Here is an 18363-nt window from a genome sequence, read left to right as displayed (position 1 = left end):
CTCTCACCCCTCAGGTCACCTTCACCTTCCTAAAGCACATCCACTGCTCTCTAACCCCTCAGGTCACCTTCACCTCCCTAAAGCACATCCACTGCTCTCTCACCCCTCAGGTCACCTTCACCTCCCTAAAGCACATCCACTGCTCTCTAACCCCTCAGGTCACCTTCACCTTCCTAAAGCACATCCACTGCTCTCTAACCCCTCAGGTCACCTTCACCTCCCTAAAGCACATCCACTGCTCTCTAACCCCTCAGGTCACCTTCACCTTCACCTCCCTAAAGCACATCCACTGCTCTCTAACCCCTCAGGTCACCTTCACCTCCCTAAAGCACATCCACTGCTCTCTAACCCCTCAGGTCACCTTCACCTCCTAAAGCACATCCACTGCTCTCTCACCCCTCAGGTCACCTTCACCTCCCTAAAGCACATCCACTGCTCTCTCACCCCTCAGGTCACCTTCACCTTCCTAAAGCACATCCACTGCTCTTTAACTCCCCCCCACCAAGAGAGCTGCAGGGAGGATTTAGGTCAGAATTTAGGTTCTGCTCCCTACAGAGGAGCAGCCTCAAATGCCAGGGTGTGAAAACCAGAGAGCATTTGCTTCCAATTGCTCTTGCTGGCAAGGGGCTCAGGCAAATTGAACTCTCCCCCCAACCCCCTTCCATCAGCTCTCTCACCCTCCTCTCTTTCTCTCTTTTCTGGCAGTGTTTGATGCTAGGAATGCCAATGCCCCACAGATCTTGGGAGACAGCCTAGCAAACTCAACCCAGATTTTTGAGGGACACTCCAAATGGTTCTGGGAAGCCCAATCCCTGTGGGAGCTTTGGCCCCTTTTTTTGGGGGGGGGGGGTGGAATTTGCACCATCTGTTTGCAAAGGGACAGAGGGAAAACAAACACAGGGACCACCCTGGCACAAATCCTGCATGCCAAAGATGAAGCCCCTCAGGCTCTTCCACCCCACAGAAGCACTGAGGGGGCTACTCCTCTGCTCTCAAGAGCACTGATATCACCCATGGGAGGGAAGAGCTCTCTTCTCCCACAGTGCAAGAACTGCTGGAGGTCCAGAGGAGGCCATGAAGATGACCAAGAGGGTTGGAGAACCTATAGGGGCAGGCTGAGAGAGAGCTGGGGTTGTTCAGCCTGGAGAAGAGAAAGCTCTAGGGAGACCTTACAGCAGCCTTCAGCACCTGAAGGGGGCTACAGGAGAGCTGGGGAGGGACTTTTGACAAGGGCTTGGAGTGCCAGGGTGAGAGGAAATAGATTGGAGCTTGAGGAGGGCAGATTTAGGCTGGAGATTAGGAAGAATTAGGATTAGTGAGGGTGGTGAGACACTGGAAGAGGCTGGATGCCACCTCCCTGGAGGTGTTCAAGGCCAGGCTGGATGAGGCCTTGAGCAACCTGGGCTGGTGGGAGGTGTCCCTGCCTGTGGCAATGGGGTTGGGACTGGATGATCTTGGAAGGTTTCCTTCCAACCCAAGCCATTCCATGGCTCTATGAAGCATGCAGATTCCCCAGGCAATCCACCCTGCTGCTCCATCCCTTAACTGGCACAAAAGCTCTCTCCCAACAGCCTTGGCACACTGCTGCCCCCCTTCCTTTACCCAACCTCCCTCTCTCAAAGCAAGCTGCCTGTTGCTGTCCCTCCAGAGCCAGCCCAGCCTGATCCATGCTGCTCAGCTGCCCCCCCAGATGTCCCTGGGACAGCAGGTGCCCCAGTGTCAACTGGGAGAGAGCCACACAGGCAGCAAGAGGTTCAAATACTCATTTTGTCCTTACACAAAGGACAGCAGGCAGAGCTGCTGGGAAAAGCAGCCATGGCAGGGTTGCTGGAAACCCTCTTTTATTTAGCCAACAACCTTCCCCAGCCCATCTGCTTCATGGAGAGCCCCTGAGGCTGAAATCTCTGCCTCTGCAGAGAGGGTGGGTGGTCACAGCAAAGAAAAAAAAACACAACAAAAAAACCCCACACAACCCCAAAAATAGAGAAAAAGAGAGCAACAAAACCCCAAGCACTGTGCTGCAGACAGGAAGAGCAGCTCCTGGAGCCAAACAGTGCAACCCAAATGGTATTTACAGAACCAAAAGGCTCCTTAAGTCACTTCAAAGCCAGTCCCACCAACCCCCTTAATCCCTGAATAGCTCTGCTGCAGCCTGGCATTGAGCAGAGAATCAGAGAATGCTAGGGGTTGGAAGGGGCCTCTAGAGATCATCCAGTCCAAGCTCCCTGCCAAATTCTTGATTGATAAGTGAGGATTTCAAAGGATAAATTTCCTGCAATGCCTTTCCCCTGAGTGTCTGAAGACAAATCAGTCTGCCCTGCAACTTCTGCTCCATGCCCAGCTCCATGCCCACAGGTGGAGCTTGCAGTGCTGCAGCACTCTGCTCTTCAGTGATACCCTGTGGCCAGAGAGCCCACTCTGAGCCACCAATTGTCTCACAGACAGAAATATTTCCACCTCTCTCTTGCCAGGCAGTGAAGAGCCAGACCCATGACCTCCTCTCACCCCCAGGGGCATGCACACCCTGCAATCAGGCTTGCAAAGGTTTCTGTGCTGGAGAAAAAGCAAAGATAAAATGTCCAAGCCAAAGGACACACAGAGCAAGCTGCATTAACAGGTTCCACTGCAACATGAGGAAAAACTTCTTTACTGGGCAGCCTGCTCCAGGCCTCTGTCACCCTCACAGCAAAGAAGTCTTCCCTCAGGTTGAGGTGGAACTTTCTGGGCTCCACTTTGTGTCCACTGCCCCTTGTGCCCCTATCACAGGACACCAGTGAAAAGAGCCTGGCCCCTTTCCCCTGACACCCACCCTTCAGATGTTTATAAACATTGATCAGATCCCCTCTCAGGCTTCTCTCCTCCAGGCTAACCAGCCCCAGGGCTCTCAGCCTTTCCTCCTCAGGTGTTCCAAGTCCCTTCACCATCAGAAACCCCTCCTAGGACTTTAGGCATGAACTGGCACCTCCATATCAGGAATAGGATGATGAAAACCAAGGAGCTTCTCAGTCAAGGAGATGTCCCAGCAAAGCACAGCACTTCAGTGCATGTCTATGTGCTATAAATACTACAAGGCTCTAATTTATGGCCTGTGTTTTCCATGAGGCTCTTGGCTGCAGGGCCCTGCCAGCTCCAGCATCAGAGCCCCACCGAGCTCAGTTGTTTGTGAACATCTGCCCCATCCCACACGTTCCCCTTTCCATGAGCTCCATGTCCCTTCTTCCCTCTGCCACCAGCTCAAGCCCAGCAGCCAGAGCCTGACTGTTTTTTCCCCAGGAAGCCCAGTGGAAGCAGCAGCCTCACCACAGCCTCCCTGCTGGCCACACCAAAAGCAGCTCTCTGACGCCTGCTGCAGATGTAGGCAGAATTTTCCTGCAGCTTCTCCAGGAGCTGTCGGATGGGCTTGGAGTAGTTGGCAATCTTGCAATCCTTCAGGAAAGATTTCAGCTGGGAGAAGGAAAAGGAGAGGAAGAATGAAAGCAATGTCATAGTTTCCATAATCAGATCCCATCAGCTAAAAACAAAAAAACCCAACCCAAACCAAACCAATCCATTTCCCACCCCCCAGTGACAGCACAAAGTGTCCTCTCCAGTCAGGTCTCACCACACTCAGCCCTGGAGGTCTGCCAAGATGCAAAGAGTTGCAGTGAGAGGCCAGATGTTTATAAACAATCCAGCACAGGAGCTCTGCTCCAAACCAGCTCTTTGCACCCTTCTACACCTGGAAAGTGGAGGTGATTCTGCCCCTCTACTCTGGTGAGACCCCACCTGGAGCACTGTGTCCAGTTCTGGAGCCTCTATTACAGGAAGGATCTGGAGGTGCTGGAAGGTGTCCAGAGAAGGGCCACAAGGATGAGCAGAGGGCTGGAGCTGCTCTGCTATGAGTACAGACTGAGAGAGTTGGGGCTGTTCAGTCTGGAGAAGAGAAGGCTCCCAGGAGACCTTCTTGTGGCCTTCCAGGATCTGAAGGGGGCTACAAGAAAGCTGGGGAAGGACTTTTGAGGGTGTCAGGGAGGGATAGGACTGGGGGAGATGGAGCAAAACTAGAAAAGGGGAAATTCAGATTGGATGTGAGGAAGAAATTCTTGCCCATGAGGGTGGTGAGACACTGGCACAGGTTGCCCAGGGAGGTGGTGGAAGCCTCATCCCTGGAGGATTTTGCAGCCAGGCTGGATGTGGCTGTGAGCAACCTGCTGTAGTGTGAGGTGTCTCTGCCCATGGCAGGGGGGTTGGAACTGGATGAACCTTGAGGTCCCTTCCAACCCTAACAATTCTATGATTCTATGAAATATCTACCAGTGGAGTTTGAGCTGCCAGCAGGAAAAGGTTTTTGCTCAGCTTGGGTCTCAGCTCCTGGCTGCCATTGTGGTTACCAGGTCAGTGCCTCTTGCTCAGCCAAAGAGCAAGAGGGATTGTGGATCAGGTGCATGGAGAGCAGGAATAACAGTGGAAACCTGTGGATGCCAAATGCAAAGGGAAAGCAGGATTGGAATGGGGAAAGGTCTGAGGGTTTGTACAACACCAGTCCATACTGGAACGGGAATACCAGATACAAGAGGCTGTGGAGAAGACTGGTGGCTGGGATTGAAGGAAGAGTTTGGAACTGGGATGGAAGTGTCTGTGGACTGGGAGTGAGGGGTTAGACATCAAGAAGTTCTTCACATTAAAGGTGGGGAAATACTGGAACAGGTTGTCTGTGGCTGTAGTTGAGGCCCCTTCCCTGAAGACATTCAAGATCAGCCTTGATAAGGCCCTGGGCAGCCTGATCTAGCTAGAGGTGTCCCTGCTGAGTGCAGGGAGGTTGGACAAGATGACCTTTGAGGGTCCCTTCCAACCCAGTGCAATCTCTGAACACACTGCTGCAGGATCTGCTGTCTGCCATGCACGTGGAGGATGTCTCCCATTACCCAGCAGCAGAGGCTTCTCTTCTCCCTTTATCTCCATCACACATCCAGGCCAGAAAAAAATGGGATTTCAAATGGACACCTTCCTCCTTTCCCCCAGACCACACAGCCCATCAAACAAGTACAAAGAAACCATCAGCAAAACTATTCTTCTGCTGGCTCAAGTCTGTCCTGCTCTCCCTCCCCCCCACCCCGCCTTGCTAAAATATTTATTTTTTAGAGGTGCTGCATATTTATCTCCACTGAGAGATGCATTTGTCATCCCATTTATCTCACTTGATCCCCACAGCTGCAGCCCCAGATCCATTTCATCCCCTGCCACATACATTATCATTTTTCTTCCCTTCCAGAAGTGTCACCAGAAATCCTGCAAAAAAATCTCAGCCTCTATCTCCGCAGCTTGCTCTGCTCTTTTTCCCCTCTGTTTCTCCTTCCCCTTCCTCCTCTCTCTCTTACCCCTGCAATCCCTCACAGTCCCAACACTATCTGCCACAGATATTAACAAAATGTAATGATATCTCAGCCCTGTGTTAAGAGGCAGGGAACACAAACCAAGAAGGTAAAGATGATAGAAAAGAGAGAGACAGAGAGAGAAAGGGACTCTCTGGATGCTTTTTTTCCCCCCAATCTGCTAAACTCAACCACCTCATCTTCCCAGAATAAAAGCCACCAGGACATACATGTGGGTGTGTGTGTGCCTCCATGTCATTAACATCTCACATCACTTCCTAGCTAAGCAGCTCTGTGATTAGTGGGATTCATTCTGTCCAGCTGCCAGCCTTAAACACCAAGGGTTTATCCCAGCAGACACCACAGCAAAACCCCAGCTCCTCTTACTGTAAATGACACAGGGAACTGTAAATGACCTGAGGCAGCTGGGGGTGCATGGCAGGGAACCCAAAATCAAGCCCAACTCCCCTCTCTCACAAAAAAGCAGAGGGAATATTCAGCTCAGGGCAGAGTGAGCAGCAGTAGGAGTGGCTGCTGGCAAGGTAAGCCAGCACTTCCTGCCCTTCTGTCTAGCTGCAAGTCATGCCTGGATCATGCCATCTTCTGCTTCCATCCAGCAGGACCTACCCCTTGCTGATGCTTGCCCAGCTCTAAGCTCTGTGCTGCCTGCCATGGCTGTAAAGCAGGGAACAGGCAGGTTTTTTCCAAACACTGAATTGTAGGATCACAAAATATCAGGGGTTGGAAGGCACCTCTAAAGATCATCCAGTCCAACCCCCCCCTGCCAAACAGGATCACCTAGGGCACATCACACAGCAACACATACAGATGGGTTTGCTAAGTGTTCAGAGGAGGAGACTCCACAACCTCTCTGGGCAGCCTGCCCCAGACCTCCAGCACCCTCACAGCAAAGAAGTTCCTCCTCATGTTGAGGTGGAACCTCCTGGGTTCCAGCTTGTACCAATTGTTCCTTGCCCTATCACTGGGCACCATCAAAAAGAGCCTGGCACCTTCATCCTGCCCCCCACCCTTCAGGTATTTACAGACATTATCACACCCCCTCTCAACCCTCTCTTCTCCAGATTAAACAGCCCCAGGGCTCTCAGCCTTTCTTCACAGGAGAGATGTGGAAGTCCCTTCATCATCCTCACAGGCTCTGCTTTCTGGAGGAGGTGACCACCACGGGGCTGTCCCTGCAGCTGGGCAAAACGGAAGCCTCTGAACTGTCTCCTACCCCTGTTTGCTCTCCTTTCCTTTCATCTGCTGGGACATTTCCTGCCTTCCAGGCAAGGAGGTTTTCAAGTTGAGTTTGAAGGCAGCTCAGCCTAGCTTTCCCCAAGCCCCATGACCAGAAGAGGAGGGACACAACCCTGGCCAGCTGGAACGCAGCCCCTGCGCCACAGCACGAAGAGAAGCGTCAGCTCATCCAGGAGGAAGAATCAGGACAGATGGATTTTTACAGTTAACTGGAACCCTTCCAGCAGAAAAGCCTCCCCCCCTCCCCCACCTCTCCCCACACTTTCCCGAAGGCTCTGAGATTTTTGGGAAGCTAACCTCAGCATCCCCAGCCCAGCAGACGCCACGAGGCTGTGGTTAGCGGCAGCCAAAGAGGAATCCGATAGCATTCGATCTCTGCAGGGAAGCAAAAGGGCTGGTCCCAGGGTGTGTGTGGAAGCCACAGGGCTCCTGGTGCCAGAGGGCCGTCAGCCCTTTCTCATTCCAGCTAGAACATCAGCTCTGACAGCTCCACTGCTCCCAACAGCTGCTGGCTGAGAGCACAGGGCTTTGTTTGCTGCCGATAAGCGAGAAGCAGGCGAAGGCAGAGCGAGCAGGAGCTGCTCTCCTAGCACACAGAGTGCCTGTCAGCTCACATTAGCCAAAGCAGCCTGCTGCCAGCCAGCCAATAGCCTGTGCCAGGCTGCAGGGACACAGCCAAGAGCCATGAGCCTGGCAGATGCCAGCCTGTTACACACAGCAGAGACGAGGAGGTTTTGCCTCCCGAGCAGCCTGGGTCCTAACCCAGACACTGCTCCCACATCACACCAAGGAGGTGTGCAGGCACAGGGGGCTCAGGGCAGAGCCCAAAGCAAAGCAGAGGATCATGTATCCTGGAGTGCAGTGAGCAAAGTGTGGCCAGCAGGTCTAGGGAGGGTCTCCTCCCCCTCTACTCTGCCCTGGGGAGACCACACCTGCAGTACTGTGTCCAGTTTTGGGCTCCCCAGTTCAAGAGAGGCAGGGATCTGCTGGAGAGAGTCCGAGGGAGGCTATGAGGATGATGAAGAGGAACATCCCTGCTTTGAACAAAGCCTGAGAGACCTGGGGCTGTTCAGCCTGGAGAAGAGAAGGCTAAGAAAGGATCTTATTCATGTCTATAAATATCTGAGGGGCAGGTGAAGGCGCCCAGTGACAGGACAAGGAACAAAGGCTACAAGCAGGAAGCCAGGAAGTTCCACTCAGCTAGCAAGGATTTATTCAGCCTTGAGAAGGCTTAGGGCAGGCTTTGTGACCATGGACCACAAAGGGTGGGTACCAGGACAATGGAGACCATTTTTTTTCACAAAGAGTCCCATGGAGAAGAGGAGGAGTGATGGGGACAAGTTGCTCCTGGGGAGATTCAGATTGGACTCCAGAAGAATTTTCCCCATAAGAACAGTGAGATACTGAAATCATCTCCCAAGAGAAGCAGTGGATTCCCCTACACTGGACGGCTTTAAGACTCAGCTTGCCAGGGTGCTGGGCCAGCTCAGTGCTATCTAGGTAGAAAGGTTGGAGCAGAGGATCCTTGGGGTCCCTTCCAACCTGGCATTCTGGGATTCTGCAGAAGACCACCCAGAGCACAGCACTCTTAGGCAGTTTGGTTGTGGACAACAAAGTGGCTGAGAAGAACACTCTGCACCATGGAATGCCAAGGGAAAAGCAAAGGAGACCTCTTTGTAGCTCTGCTGTTGGGTGCAGCAAGGAGGAGAGATGGAGAGAAGAATTGTACTGGTTTGTGTGGAGGGAGCTGGGGAGCAAGAGCCCCAGCTGATGGAGACATGGTGAAGGGAGGGAGGATTGCCATCTTGTGGAGAGCACATGGGGGAGGTCCTGAGGCAAGGGAAAGGTGGGGCTGAGAGCACAGATCCTGCCCTGACACAACACAGCACCCAGACAGCTTTGGGTTGCCAAGAACTCATCTGCATCCACCGGTTAGAATCACATCTCTACAGCAGTCAGCAGCCCTCTGCTCCACTTTGGCTCTCCAGAGAGTGGAACACAGCCACACTCTTCCCACAGCCACACTCTCACCCCACACGGCCACGCTCTCCCCACCCCCCCAACACACACGCTCTCCTCCCACCCCCTGCCACAGCCACGCTCCCCCCCGGCCACACTCTCCCCCTCCCCCCACACACACGGCCACGCTCTCCCCCCCCCCACCCCCCCCCCCCCCACGGCCACGCTCTCCCCCCCCCCCCACGGCCACGCTCTCCCCCCCCCCCCACCCACGCCCCCCCCCCCCCCCCCCCCCCCCCCCCCCCCCCCCCCCCCCCCCACCCCCCCCCCCCCCCCCCCCCCCCCCCCCCCCCCCCCCCCCCCCCCCCCCCCCACCCCCCCCCCCCCCCCCCCCCCCCCCCCCCCCCCCCACCCCCCCCCCCCCCCCCCCCCCACCCCCCCCCCCCCCCCCCCCACCCCCCCCCCCCCCCCCCCCCCCCCCCCCCCCCCCCCCCCCCCCCCCCCCCCCCCCCCCCCCCCCCCCCCCCCCCCCCCCACCCCCCCCCCCCCCCCCCCCCCCCCCCCCCCCCCCCCCCCCCCCCCCCCCCCCCCCCCCCCCCCCCCCCCCCCCCCCCCCCCCCCCCCCCCCCCCCCCCCCCCCCCCCCCCCACCCCCCCCCCCCCCCCCCCCCCCCCCCCCCCCCCCCCCCCCCCCCCCCCCCCCCCCCCCCCCCCCCCCCCCCCCCCCCCCCCCCCCCCCCCCCCCCCCCCCCCCCCCCCCCCCCCGGCCACGCTCCCCCCACACACCAGCCTCCCCCCCACCCCACGCCACCCTCCCCCACCGCCCACGCACACGCTCCACCCCCCCCCACCACGCCACACTCTCCCCCCCCCCCCCGCCACACTCTCCCCCCCCCCACACACACAGCCACACTCTCCCCCCACACACACAGCCACACTCTCCCCCCCCACACACACACAGCCACACTCTCCCCCCCCCCACACACACAGCCACACTCTCCCCCACACACACAGCCACACTCTCCCCCACACACAGCCACTCTCCCCCACACACACGGCCACACTCTCCCCCCCACACACACGGCCACACTCTCCCCCCCCACACACACGGCCACACTCTCCCCCCCACACACACAGCCACACTCTCCCCACACACACAGCCACACTCTCCCCACACACACAGCCACACTCTCCCCACACACACAGCCACACTCTCCCCACACACACAGCCACACTCTCCCCACACACACAGCCACACTCTCCCCACACACACACAGCCACACTCTCTCCTACCTTCAACCTCCTCATTAGATGTCCCTCTCCATGAATTCCTCAAAACACAACCTATAATCAGAAGGTAAATTGCTCTCCCCTCACATTTAGAGCCATCTTTAAATGCCTTTATCCCCCTGCGTGCACCTTCATGGCATGCCCAAGAAGCATTTTACACCTTACCTGAATGACAGTGGGGAGAACCAACTCTGGGAACCCAATGCTGTAGGCTTGGCAATGGAGATACTCAAGCAGCAGGTCATAAAGCTGCTCAATGAGTCCATCCTGAGCAGAGGAAGCAAAGGTATCAGACAGGAACCAAACCTTACAGTGCCCAGACCGGGAAAAGAGTCTGCAGAGTCTTACAGTGCAAGGGCAACTCTGCTGTTCCTAGAGAAGCTGAGCACTGATGGCTGCTGGGGTTCCACTTACTCTGAAGGCCTTCTCCTGCAAGTTGGCATTGGACAGCTTCAAGATGACTGCAAAGTTGATAGGCTTAGCACTGATCCGTCCTGGCCTCTTGTTGAAATCCACCTGCTGGAAAACCTGCAACAGAAAAAGAAAAACCAACCCAAACAGCTGAGTGCAGAGATGATCACAGCACAAAACACAACTCAGATAATTGTTTCAGCTGGAAAAGGCCTCTAAGGGCATTGAGTCCAACCATCAACCTAACACCACCATGGCCATTAAACCATGTCCTGAAGACTGGGATCATGCAGTTGATGGCACTGCTGAGAAGACAATCCACAAATCTTGATTCCTGCTTGCTTGTTCTGATCACTGTCCCACAGCTTTCCTAAACACAGAACCACAGAAACAACCAGGCTGGAGAAGACCTCAGAGATCACCAAGTCCAACCTATTACCTAACACCTCCTGACAACTAAACCATGGCTCCAAGTGCCACATCCAACCTTTTTTTGAACAGGGACAGTTAGGGAGCAAACACAACCAATGCTTGAAGCTTTAAAGACCTGAGTGGGAAAGGTACCACAGAAGGATGAGGTAAAAGGAATCCAACACAAGCAACAGCACAAGAAACTGGAAGCTTGTTCCTCAGACCTGTGCTTCTAATAGTAAGAAAGATCAGCATAAAGAGGACATGGAACTGCTGGAGCAGGTGCAGAGGAGGCCAAGATGATCAGAGGGCAGGAGAACCTCCCCTGTGGGGACAGGCTGAGGGAGTTGGGGCTGTTCAGCCTGGAGAAGGCTCCAGAGAAACCTCAGAGCAGCCTTCCAGTACCTGAAAGGACCTACAAAAAGCTGGGGAGGGACCTTTTACAAGGGCTTGAAGTGATAGGACAGGGGAGAATGGATCTGAGCTGGAAGAGGGGAGATTGAGACTGGAGATTAGAAAGAAATTCTTTGCAATGAGGGTGGGGAGACACAGGAACAGGTTGTGCCCAGGGAGGCTGTGGCTGCCCCCTCCCTGGAGGTGTTCAAGGCCAGGCTGGATGAGGCCTTGAGCAGCCTGGGCTGGTGGGAGGTGTCCCTGCCCATGGCACAGGGTTTCTCAAATGAGCAGCAACACCATTATGTCCTTTCCCAGCCTGGCAAGGGCAGGCCTCAGGAGAAAGATGGTGAAGTAGAAAAACTGCTTGATCCAGGGCAGATTCCCAGAGATCCCCAACAGGTGGCAATCAAGGGAGATGCTCACTAGCACTGGGATCTCATTTAAAATTTATTTGCATATCTGATGCCAGCCACTGAGGAGCATATCCTGCCCACCCACACTACTGAGCACCTCAAAAGCAACCTAGAGCTCCTTTCCCTGTCCCCAGCACTTTTAAATCACACTCCTGAGCAGGAAATCATTTCTATTCCCTTTATGCAGCAGCTCCACATTCACCATCAGACCCCCAAGCAGCCCAGCAAGGTGTGGATGCAGCAGGGGGATTGCTAGAGAGTGAGGTGAGGAGGGAAAGGAGGGTGTTCAGGTCAGATGGATGCCCTCAGGCCAGAAAAGCATGGAGACTGCTATTGATTTTTTTACATTTTATTTGTCAACCCAGGTTATTTGGGAGGGAGGGACAAGCTTGGTGGCTTGTGAAAACAAAGAGCCCCAGAGCCCAGGGAATCAATGCTATAAAGCTCGTTATGCACAGTTATTTCTTTGGCCAAAACAGGAGTATTGATCCCTGAGGTCAGACACATCGAAGTGAAAGGCACCAGCAGCTGGGGGGATCCTAACATGTCACTACCCCTGCATGGAAATGCAACCAGAGGTTCTGAAACTCTCCCAGGAGGTGCTAAGGACCCAATCAGGATTCACAGAATGGTTTGGGTTGGAAGGGACCTTGAAGATCTTCCAGTTCCAAACCCCCTGCCACCCAGCCTGGCCTTGAACACCTCCAGGGAGGGGACATCCATGACCTTCCCGGGCACAACCTGTTCCAGTGTCTCTCCCCCCTCACTGTACAGAATTCCTTCCCAATCCCCAGACTTAATCGTGCCCTCCTCAAGCTTAAAGCTGTTCCCTCCCACCCTCTCACTGCAAGAATGTGCAGGAAGCACAGGGGGAAATGTGGTTCCCATCTCAAGACTCCACGGAATGGATCACCCTACAGCCAGGCTGAGGGAGAGGATGACTGATGTCTAGGAATCCTGTGGCAGGGTGGAAAAGTGATAATAAGGGAGTAGAGGGCCAGAAAAACATCCAAAGCCAACAATTTGGCTAAGTGATAACCACTAGCAGACAGAGGAAAGGACAGGGCACCACAAGCAGGAAGGAGAGGGATTTTTTAGCAGTTTCCAGCTCACAGACTGTTTCCACATGGCTGGTGAGAAGTCTGCTCAGATACAGCTTACAGCACCAGAGTGCAAAACAGAGAACCAGCTCTGCACCCACAGCTCTCCCACTGTGCCACTCCATCCACCCCCATTTCCTTCTCGCAGGCTCTAGCAAAAGCCTCCTGGCTCTGCCTTTGATCACCCCAAAGCTGGCAGCCCCAGGCCAGCTCACAGCAGGGATGCAGCACTCGGCTGGGGCTGCCTGCAGCTTTCCTGCAGCTCTGCCCCTCCTCCTCCTCCCACTTCCCCCAGGGAAGGGCTGGGGGAGCCCCGCTGAGCTGCTCAGGCAGAGGCTGATTACTGCCAAGTTGAGAGGAGCTGCCCAAGTTTCTGCAGCAGTTGGCTGGAAGCCCTCCCAGAACAGTTATGGTTGGAAGGGACTTTTGGAAGTCATCTAGCAGGATCAGCTAGAACAGAGTGCTCAGGGCCACATCCAGACTGATTTTGAGCATCTCCAAGGACAAGACACTCCAAGACTTATCCAGACACCCTGGTCTAGACACACCACATAAAATTGTTGGGGTCTTTGTTTTGGTTTGGGTTTTTTTCAGTCCTTACGTGGGATTTCTTCCATTTCATTCTCTGCACAGTGCCACTGAGAAGTCTGTCTTTAAACCTCTCTATCCACAGAATGAAGTTGAAAGAGAGCTCTGGAGGTCATTTGCATAGAATCAGAGAATTGTTAGGGTTGGAAGGGACCTCAAGCATCAGCCAGTTCCAACCCCCCTGCCATGGGCAGGGACACCTCACACTACAGCAGGTTGCTCACAGCCACATCCAGCCTGGCTGCAAAAACCTCCAGGCATGAGGCTTCCACCACCTCCCTGGGCAACCTCTGCCAGTCTCTCACCACCCTCATGGGGAAGAATTTCTTCCTAACATCTAATCTGAATCTACTAGTTTCTAGCTCTGCTCCATCCCCCCAGTCCTGTCACTCCCTGACACCCTCAAAAGTCCCTCCCCAGCTTTCTTGTAGCCCCCTTCAGATCCTGGTAGGCCACAAGAAGGTCTCCTCAGAGCCTTCTCTTCTCCAGACTGAACAGCTCCAAGTCTCTCAGTTAGTCTTCACCCATGGAAGGGCTGGGGGCTGTCCAACCCACCCTGATCAAGCAAGGCCACCTACAGCCAGCTGCTCAGGACAACATCCAGGTTGTTTCTGAGGATCTCCAAGGATGGAGACTCCACAACTTTCCTGGGCAAGCTGTGGCAGTGCTGAGAGCCCCTCAGGCAGTCGTGATTTAGCCAGTTGTCAATACCCATCAGAGCCTCCTTATCTGCTGTGCAATCCATCAGCTTGTCTGGGAGGAAGTTATGGGAGATAGTAGCCAAAGCCTTGATAGAGAGAAGATAAATGACATCCACTGCTCTCCCCTCATCCATGGAGCCAATCAGCTCATGCTAGAGGTCTATTAGATTGGTCAGGCATGATCTCCCTCAAACAACTCCTGGTACCTGCAGGGCTGTGATGCAGAATTTAAGAGCTGCAATATAGCAGTGGAAGGAGGAGAATGAGCACCAGGAAAGGCACATCTTCAGCTGGTGCAGGGGCTCAGCCTGGTCTAAAGCCTCAGTCTTTCCTCTCCATGTGAGGGAGGCAAAGAGCCCACATCTTGCAGGTAACTAACTGCAGCTCTGTGCTCCAACATCTGACTGTGTCCAGCATTATCAATTCTCCAGCTGCAATCTCCACATCAGCTGATTCCCTCCACCACAAGCCACAGCCCACTCCCACACCTTGCACTCCAAGCCCCTGGGGGCCTTTCCCTGAACAAGACTCAAGCCATTTAAGTGTCACAGTGAAAAACTCTTGCCTCCTTAAACATGTCAGGGTTAACCTCCTCTCCCATCCCTCTGCAGAGGAAGCCAGTTTAAACTGGCAGGAGAAGTCTGCCTCTGGGGAGATTTCCACCTGGTTTATCCACACCTGCCTTCCAGCAGATGAGCCACCAATTTTCCTGCTGCAGAAACCAGTGACCTGCCACAGAGGAACTGAAGTGTTGGGAAAAAAAAAAAAAACAAAAAAACAACAAAACAACATATCACATCCAACCCTGGGATCTCACAGGCCCTTCAAGGGGAGTAACAATACAAACCCAGAAGCCTGCCTGCTTTACACACCCTCCCAACCCACCTCCTCCTCTCTAAGATGTCATTTTAGCAACCTGCTTCTCTTTTTGCTCCATCCTGGAGAGCAGAGTCAGAGAGGAGACAGCACTGGATGCCCACGCTGGGGAGCATCAGCCCTTGTCAAGATGCATCAAGCAGCCTGCTCTCATTTCTGTTGGCAGGGGCTTGGGGAATTCCTGTGCCTGTGGGAATGGCAAACACATTCAATCTGCCTCTCCTGAAAGCAGAAGGTACCAAGGGTTGGGTTTCCTTGATGGAGAGGGAGGACCAAAACACAGAGTTCCAGAGTCACTTCTTACAAGAATCTACACTCTGAGGCCATGCAAAGCTCTGTAGCAGAGAGGAAGAGGGAGTTGGGAAGAGATGGAAGTCCAAAAGGAATAGCCCTGAACGCTCTTGGGAACTCCACAGATTATTTGAGGGATCCTTCACAGGAGATAGGCAGGAAGAAGGGAAAGGCTGAAGGGAAGATTTGGGAGTTTACCATTATGTCACCTTGGGTTACAGAAGTAAAGCAAAACAATTACTAAGAGTAGAGAGGGAACACAGATGCAGGCATCCACCCTGCCCCCTTCCCTCCCTTCTCACCAACACCTGGACAAGCCCAGGCAAGGAGAGTGCCTCACAAACACCCAGCAGGGTCGGATGTGGGCAGGGGCTGGGAGGAAGCTCAGTGAGCAGTGTGGCAACGTCTGGCTGGGGCCTGGCAGATTAGAGCTGAGGTGTTTGAGTCAGATTGGGGAGGGGATAAGGCCCCAAGTGACTAAAACAAAACAGAAAAAAAAAAAAAAGAAAGAAAAAAGGCTTTAACTCTACAAATAAACCATCCTCACCCCAAGCTCCAGCACCCCAGAGTGGAGATGCCTCCATCACTGCATCTGGTTGGCAGAGTTTCAAATATGCATGAAGAGGAGGAAGGAAGGAGATGAGTGGCAAAGCCACACAGGGCAGGGAGCAGCAGAGGAGGTGGGAGAGCAGGAGATTTATAAACACTGCTGCTTTCCACAGGCTCAGAGGATGTGGTTTGCAGAGGACGTTTATAACAACACAAAACCACAAAAGCCTTTGCTTCAACAGAATTTGATTAGCAATGAACCCAGCTGACTCAGGTCATTTGTTATAGAAGCCTGCCTCCCTCCCTCCCTCCCTCCTCCTCAGTGTCCAGCCTCATGCTGACCTCCTGGGCCTCCTGCATTCCTCACTCTGCCTCCTTGAGGGAAATTTGGCTGCTGCACCACTCACAGCAGCAAAGCTAGAAAGACCTCTGTGGAGAGATGTCAGGCATCTGATGTGTGGGAAAGCTGGAGGGTCTCTTAGCACCAGGGCTTCAAACACTGCACTTGGCCAGGATGCCTTCAAGGAGATTGGTTTTATTTTTTTATTTTTTTTTCCCTAAGTAAATCCTTGAAGGGCTTTTTCCTTCCATTTTCTTTTGTCTGCTGTTAGAAGGAATTCTTGCTTTTGCTACATGTGAACACAGCAACAGGAACACTTCATGCCTGGAAGTGTTTAAAACCTTTGAGCAACCTGATCTAGTGGAAGGTGTCCCTGCCCATAACAGGGGGATTGGAATTAGGTGATCTTTAAGGTCCCTTCTAAGCTAAACCAATCTAAGATTCTGATTTTCAAATGGAAAAGGGTTTCAGGGTGGATTTAGATTGGACATTAGGAAGAAGTTCTTTACTATAGGAGTGGAGAGACACTGGAAAGGGTTGCCCAGAGAAGCTGTGGCCACCTCATCCCTGGAAGTGTTTAAGACCAAGCTGGGTGAGGCTTTGAGCAACCTGGGCTAGTGGGAAGTGTCCCTGCCCATGGCAGGGGGTTGGAACTTGATGATCTTCCAGGTCCCTTCCAGCTCAAGCCATTCTGATTCTGTGACCAAGTTAACAACAGTTTGTGGAGTCACTGCAGCCAGTTGAACTTCTGTATCTCTTCTTTAGCAACCTCTTTGCCTGCTCCAGCTGCATGAGTGAAACCACCTAGGAATGCATTTTTGCACCCAGCTGATCTCAGATACTCTCTGCTCACAGAATAAACCTTTAATTCTCTTTGCTAAGCAAACACCACACTCTGGCTGCTGTTCTTTGCCAGGGATTTTAGGCAGTAAGCAAACTGGGCAATCTTGGGAGCTGTTGGTGGGTTAGTGAGGGTGTTTACCAGGTAGCAGGCATCAGCTGCTAGGTCAGCAGGAAGCAACTAACCTCCAGGATAAAGGGCAGCACTGGGATGAAGGTCCTGGTGTTCTCAGACAGCAGTGTGAGGGCACGGATGCAGTGCATGCGCAGAGGGTAGAAACGAGCTGTGGGCACCAGCCTAGAGAGGGGAAAAAAGGAAGGATGTTAGGCCAAGGTGATACAGGAACTGCACCCTGCAGCCCTCAGTGACACTTGAGAGCTGTTCCCACCACTCCACAAAAGAAAGGCAGCTTTAATATTGCACAGCAGACATGGAGCTGCTGAAGCTGTCCTGCAGCTGGCAGTAAAATCTGCACATGTTAAAGCTGGAACACCAATTCCTGCAGCCAGAGCACAAGGCAAGAGCACAAGCTGCTGCTGGGAGAAAGTACTCCAAGACAAAAAGCTTTGCAGGTGAACTACAACTCACGGAATCACAGAATGTTGGGGGTTGGAAAGGACCTTGACAGATGAACCAGTGCAACCCCACTGCTACAGCAGGACAACCCAGAGCAGCTCACACAGAAATCCATCCAGGCAGGTTTTGAATTGTCTCCAGAGAAGGAGACTCCACACTCTCCCTGGGCAGCCTGCTCCAGTGCTAGGTCACCCACTCAGATGTTAAGAGGTAGAACCAAGTCCCTTTTTAAGGCTGGGACTGAGGAGGGGCAGCTCCCCCAGCACCATGTAAGCCAGCAGCAGAGGGGAGAACACAGAACTATCCCTAAAAGGCACCAGCCTTCATTACTGTACCACTCCAGGAACCTCTCAGGCTGTACTTGAAGACACTGGTGCCTCCAGCACTACAAAATCTCACAATATGTCTGGGTTGGAAGAGACCTCAAAGATCACCCAGCCCAACCCTTGACCCAGCACTGAAGGATCACCACTAAACCATGTCCCTGAGTGCCAGGCACTTGCACACCTCCCGGGAGGGTGACTCCAGCACTGCCCTAGGCAGACCATTCCAATGCTTGAGAACCCTTTCAGTGAAGAAATATTTCCTGGTATCCAGCCTAGACCTCCCTTGGCACAGCTTGTAACCATTTCCTCTGGTGCTGCTGCTTGTCAGGAAGGAGAAGCAGCTGGCCCCCTCCTCATTCCAGCCTCCCTTCAAGGTAGTTGTAGAGAGTGATAAGGTCTCCCCTCAGCCTTCCCTTCTCCAGACTGAACAATCCCCAACACAGTTCCCAGATAACAAGCTCAAACCTGATAAATGAACCCCTCCCCTCCCCAAAGAGCTGGCTGAGGAATCCAGGAGAGCAAGAAGAAGTAATAAATGGCTCGAGCAGGCCCCATAAATCACCTGCAGCTCCCCCTCCCAAACAGCAAAATAATTATCACTGGATCCATTACAGAAATAAATCTGCTTTGCACCCCTGATCTGGCACCAGTGGAGATGACGAAAGCCATTCTCAGGCATTAATTGATC

The 18363-nt window shown here is 53.7% G+C and overlaps 1 protein-coding gene across 2 annotated transcripts in view; it reads right to left on the bottom strand.

Annotated features, from left to right (window-relative positions):
* NOC2L (NOC2 like nucleolar associated transcriptional repressor) overlaps window positions 1–18363 on the bottom strand; it is a 54894-nt gene that overhangs the window by 15642 nt on the left and 20889 nt on the right. For both annotated transcript variants that reach the window (XM_054394979.1, XM_054394980.1), the window contains exons 12-15: window positions 16959–17070; window positions 10271–10384; window positions 10022–10123; window positions 3301–3444 (exon numbers count right to left, since the gene is read on the bottom strand). In XM_054394979.1, coding sequence (XP_054250954.1) covers window positions 3301–3444; window positions 10022–10123; window positions 10271–10384; window positions 16959–17070 — 472 coding nt within the window. The remainder of the gene's footprint in view (window positions 1–3300; window positions 3445–10021; window positions 10124–10270; window positions 10385–16958; window positions 17071–18363) is intronic.

This window comes from Indicator indicator, chromosome 32 (genome assembly GCF_027791375.1).
Source record: "Indicator indicator isolate 239-I01 chromosome 32, UM_Iind_1.1, whole genome shotgun sequence".
NCBI lineage: Eukaryota > Metazoa > Chordata > Aves > Piciformes > Indicatoridae > Indicator > Indicator indicator.
Note: the sequence above shows the minus strand (reverse complement) of the source record. Positions and strands in the feature narration are given on the sequence as shown.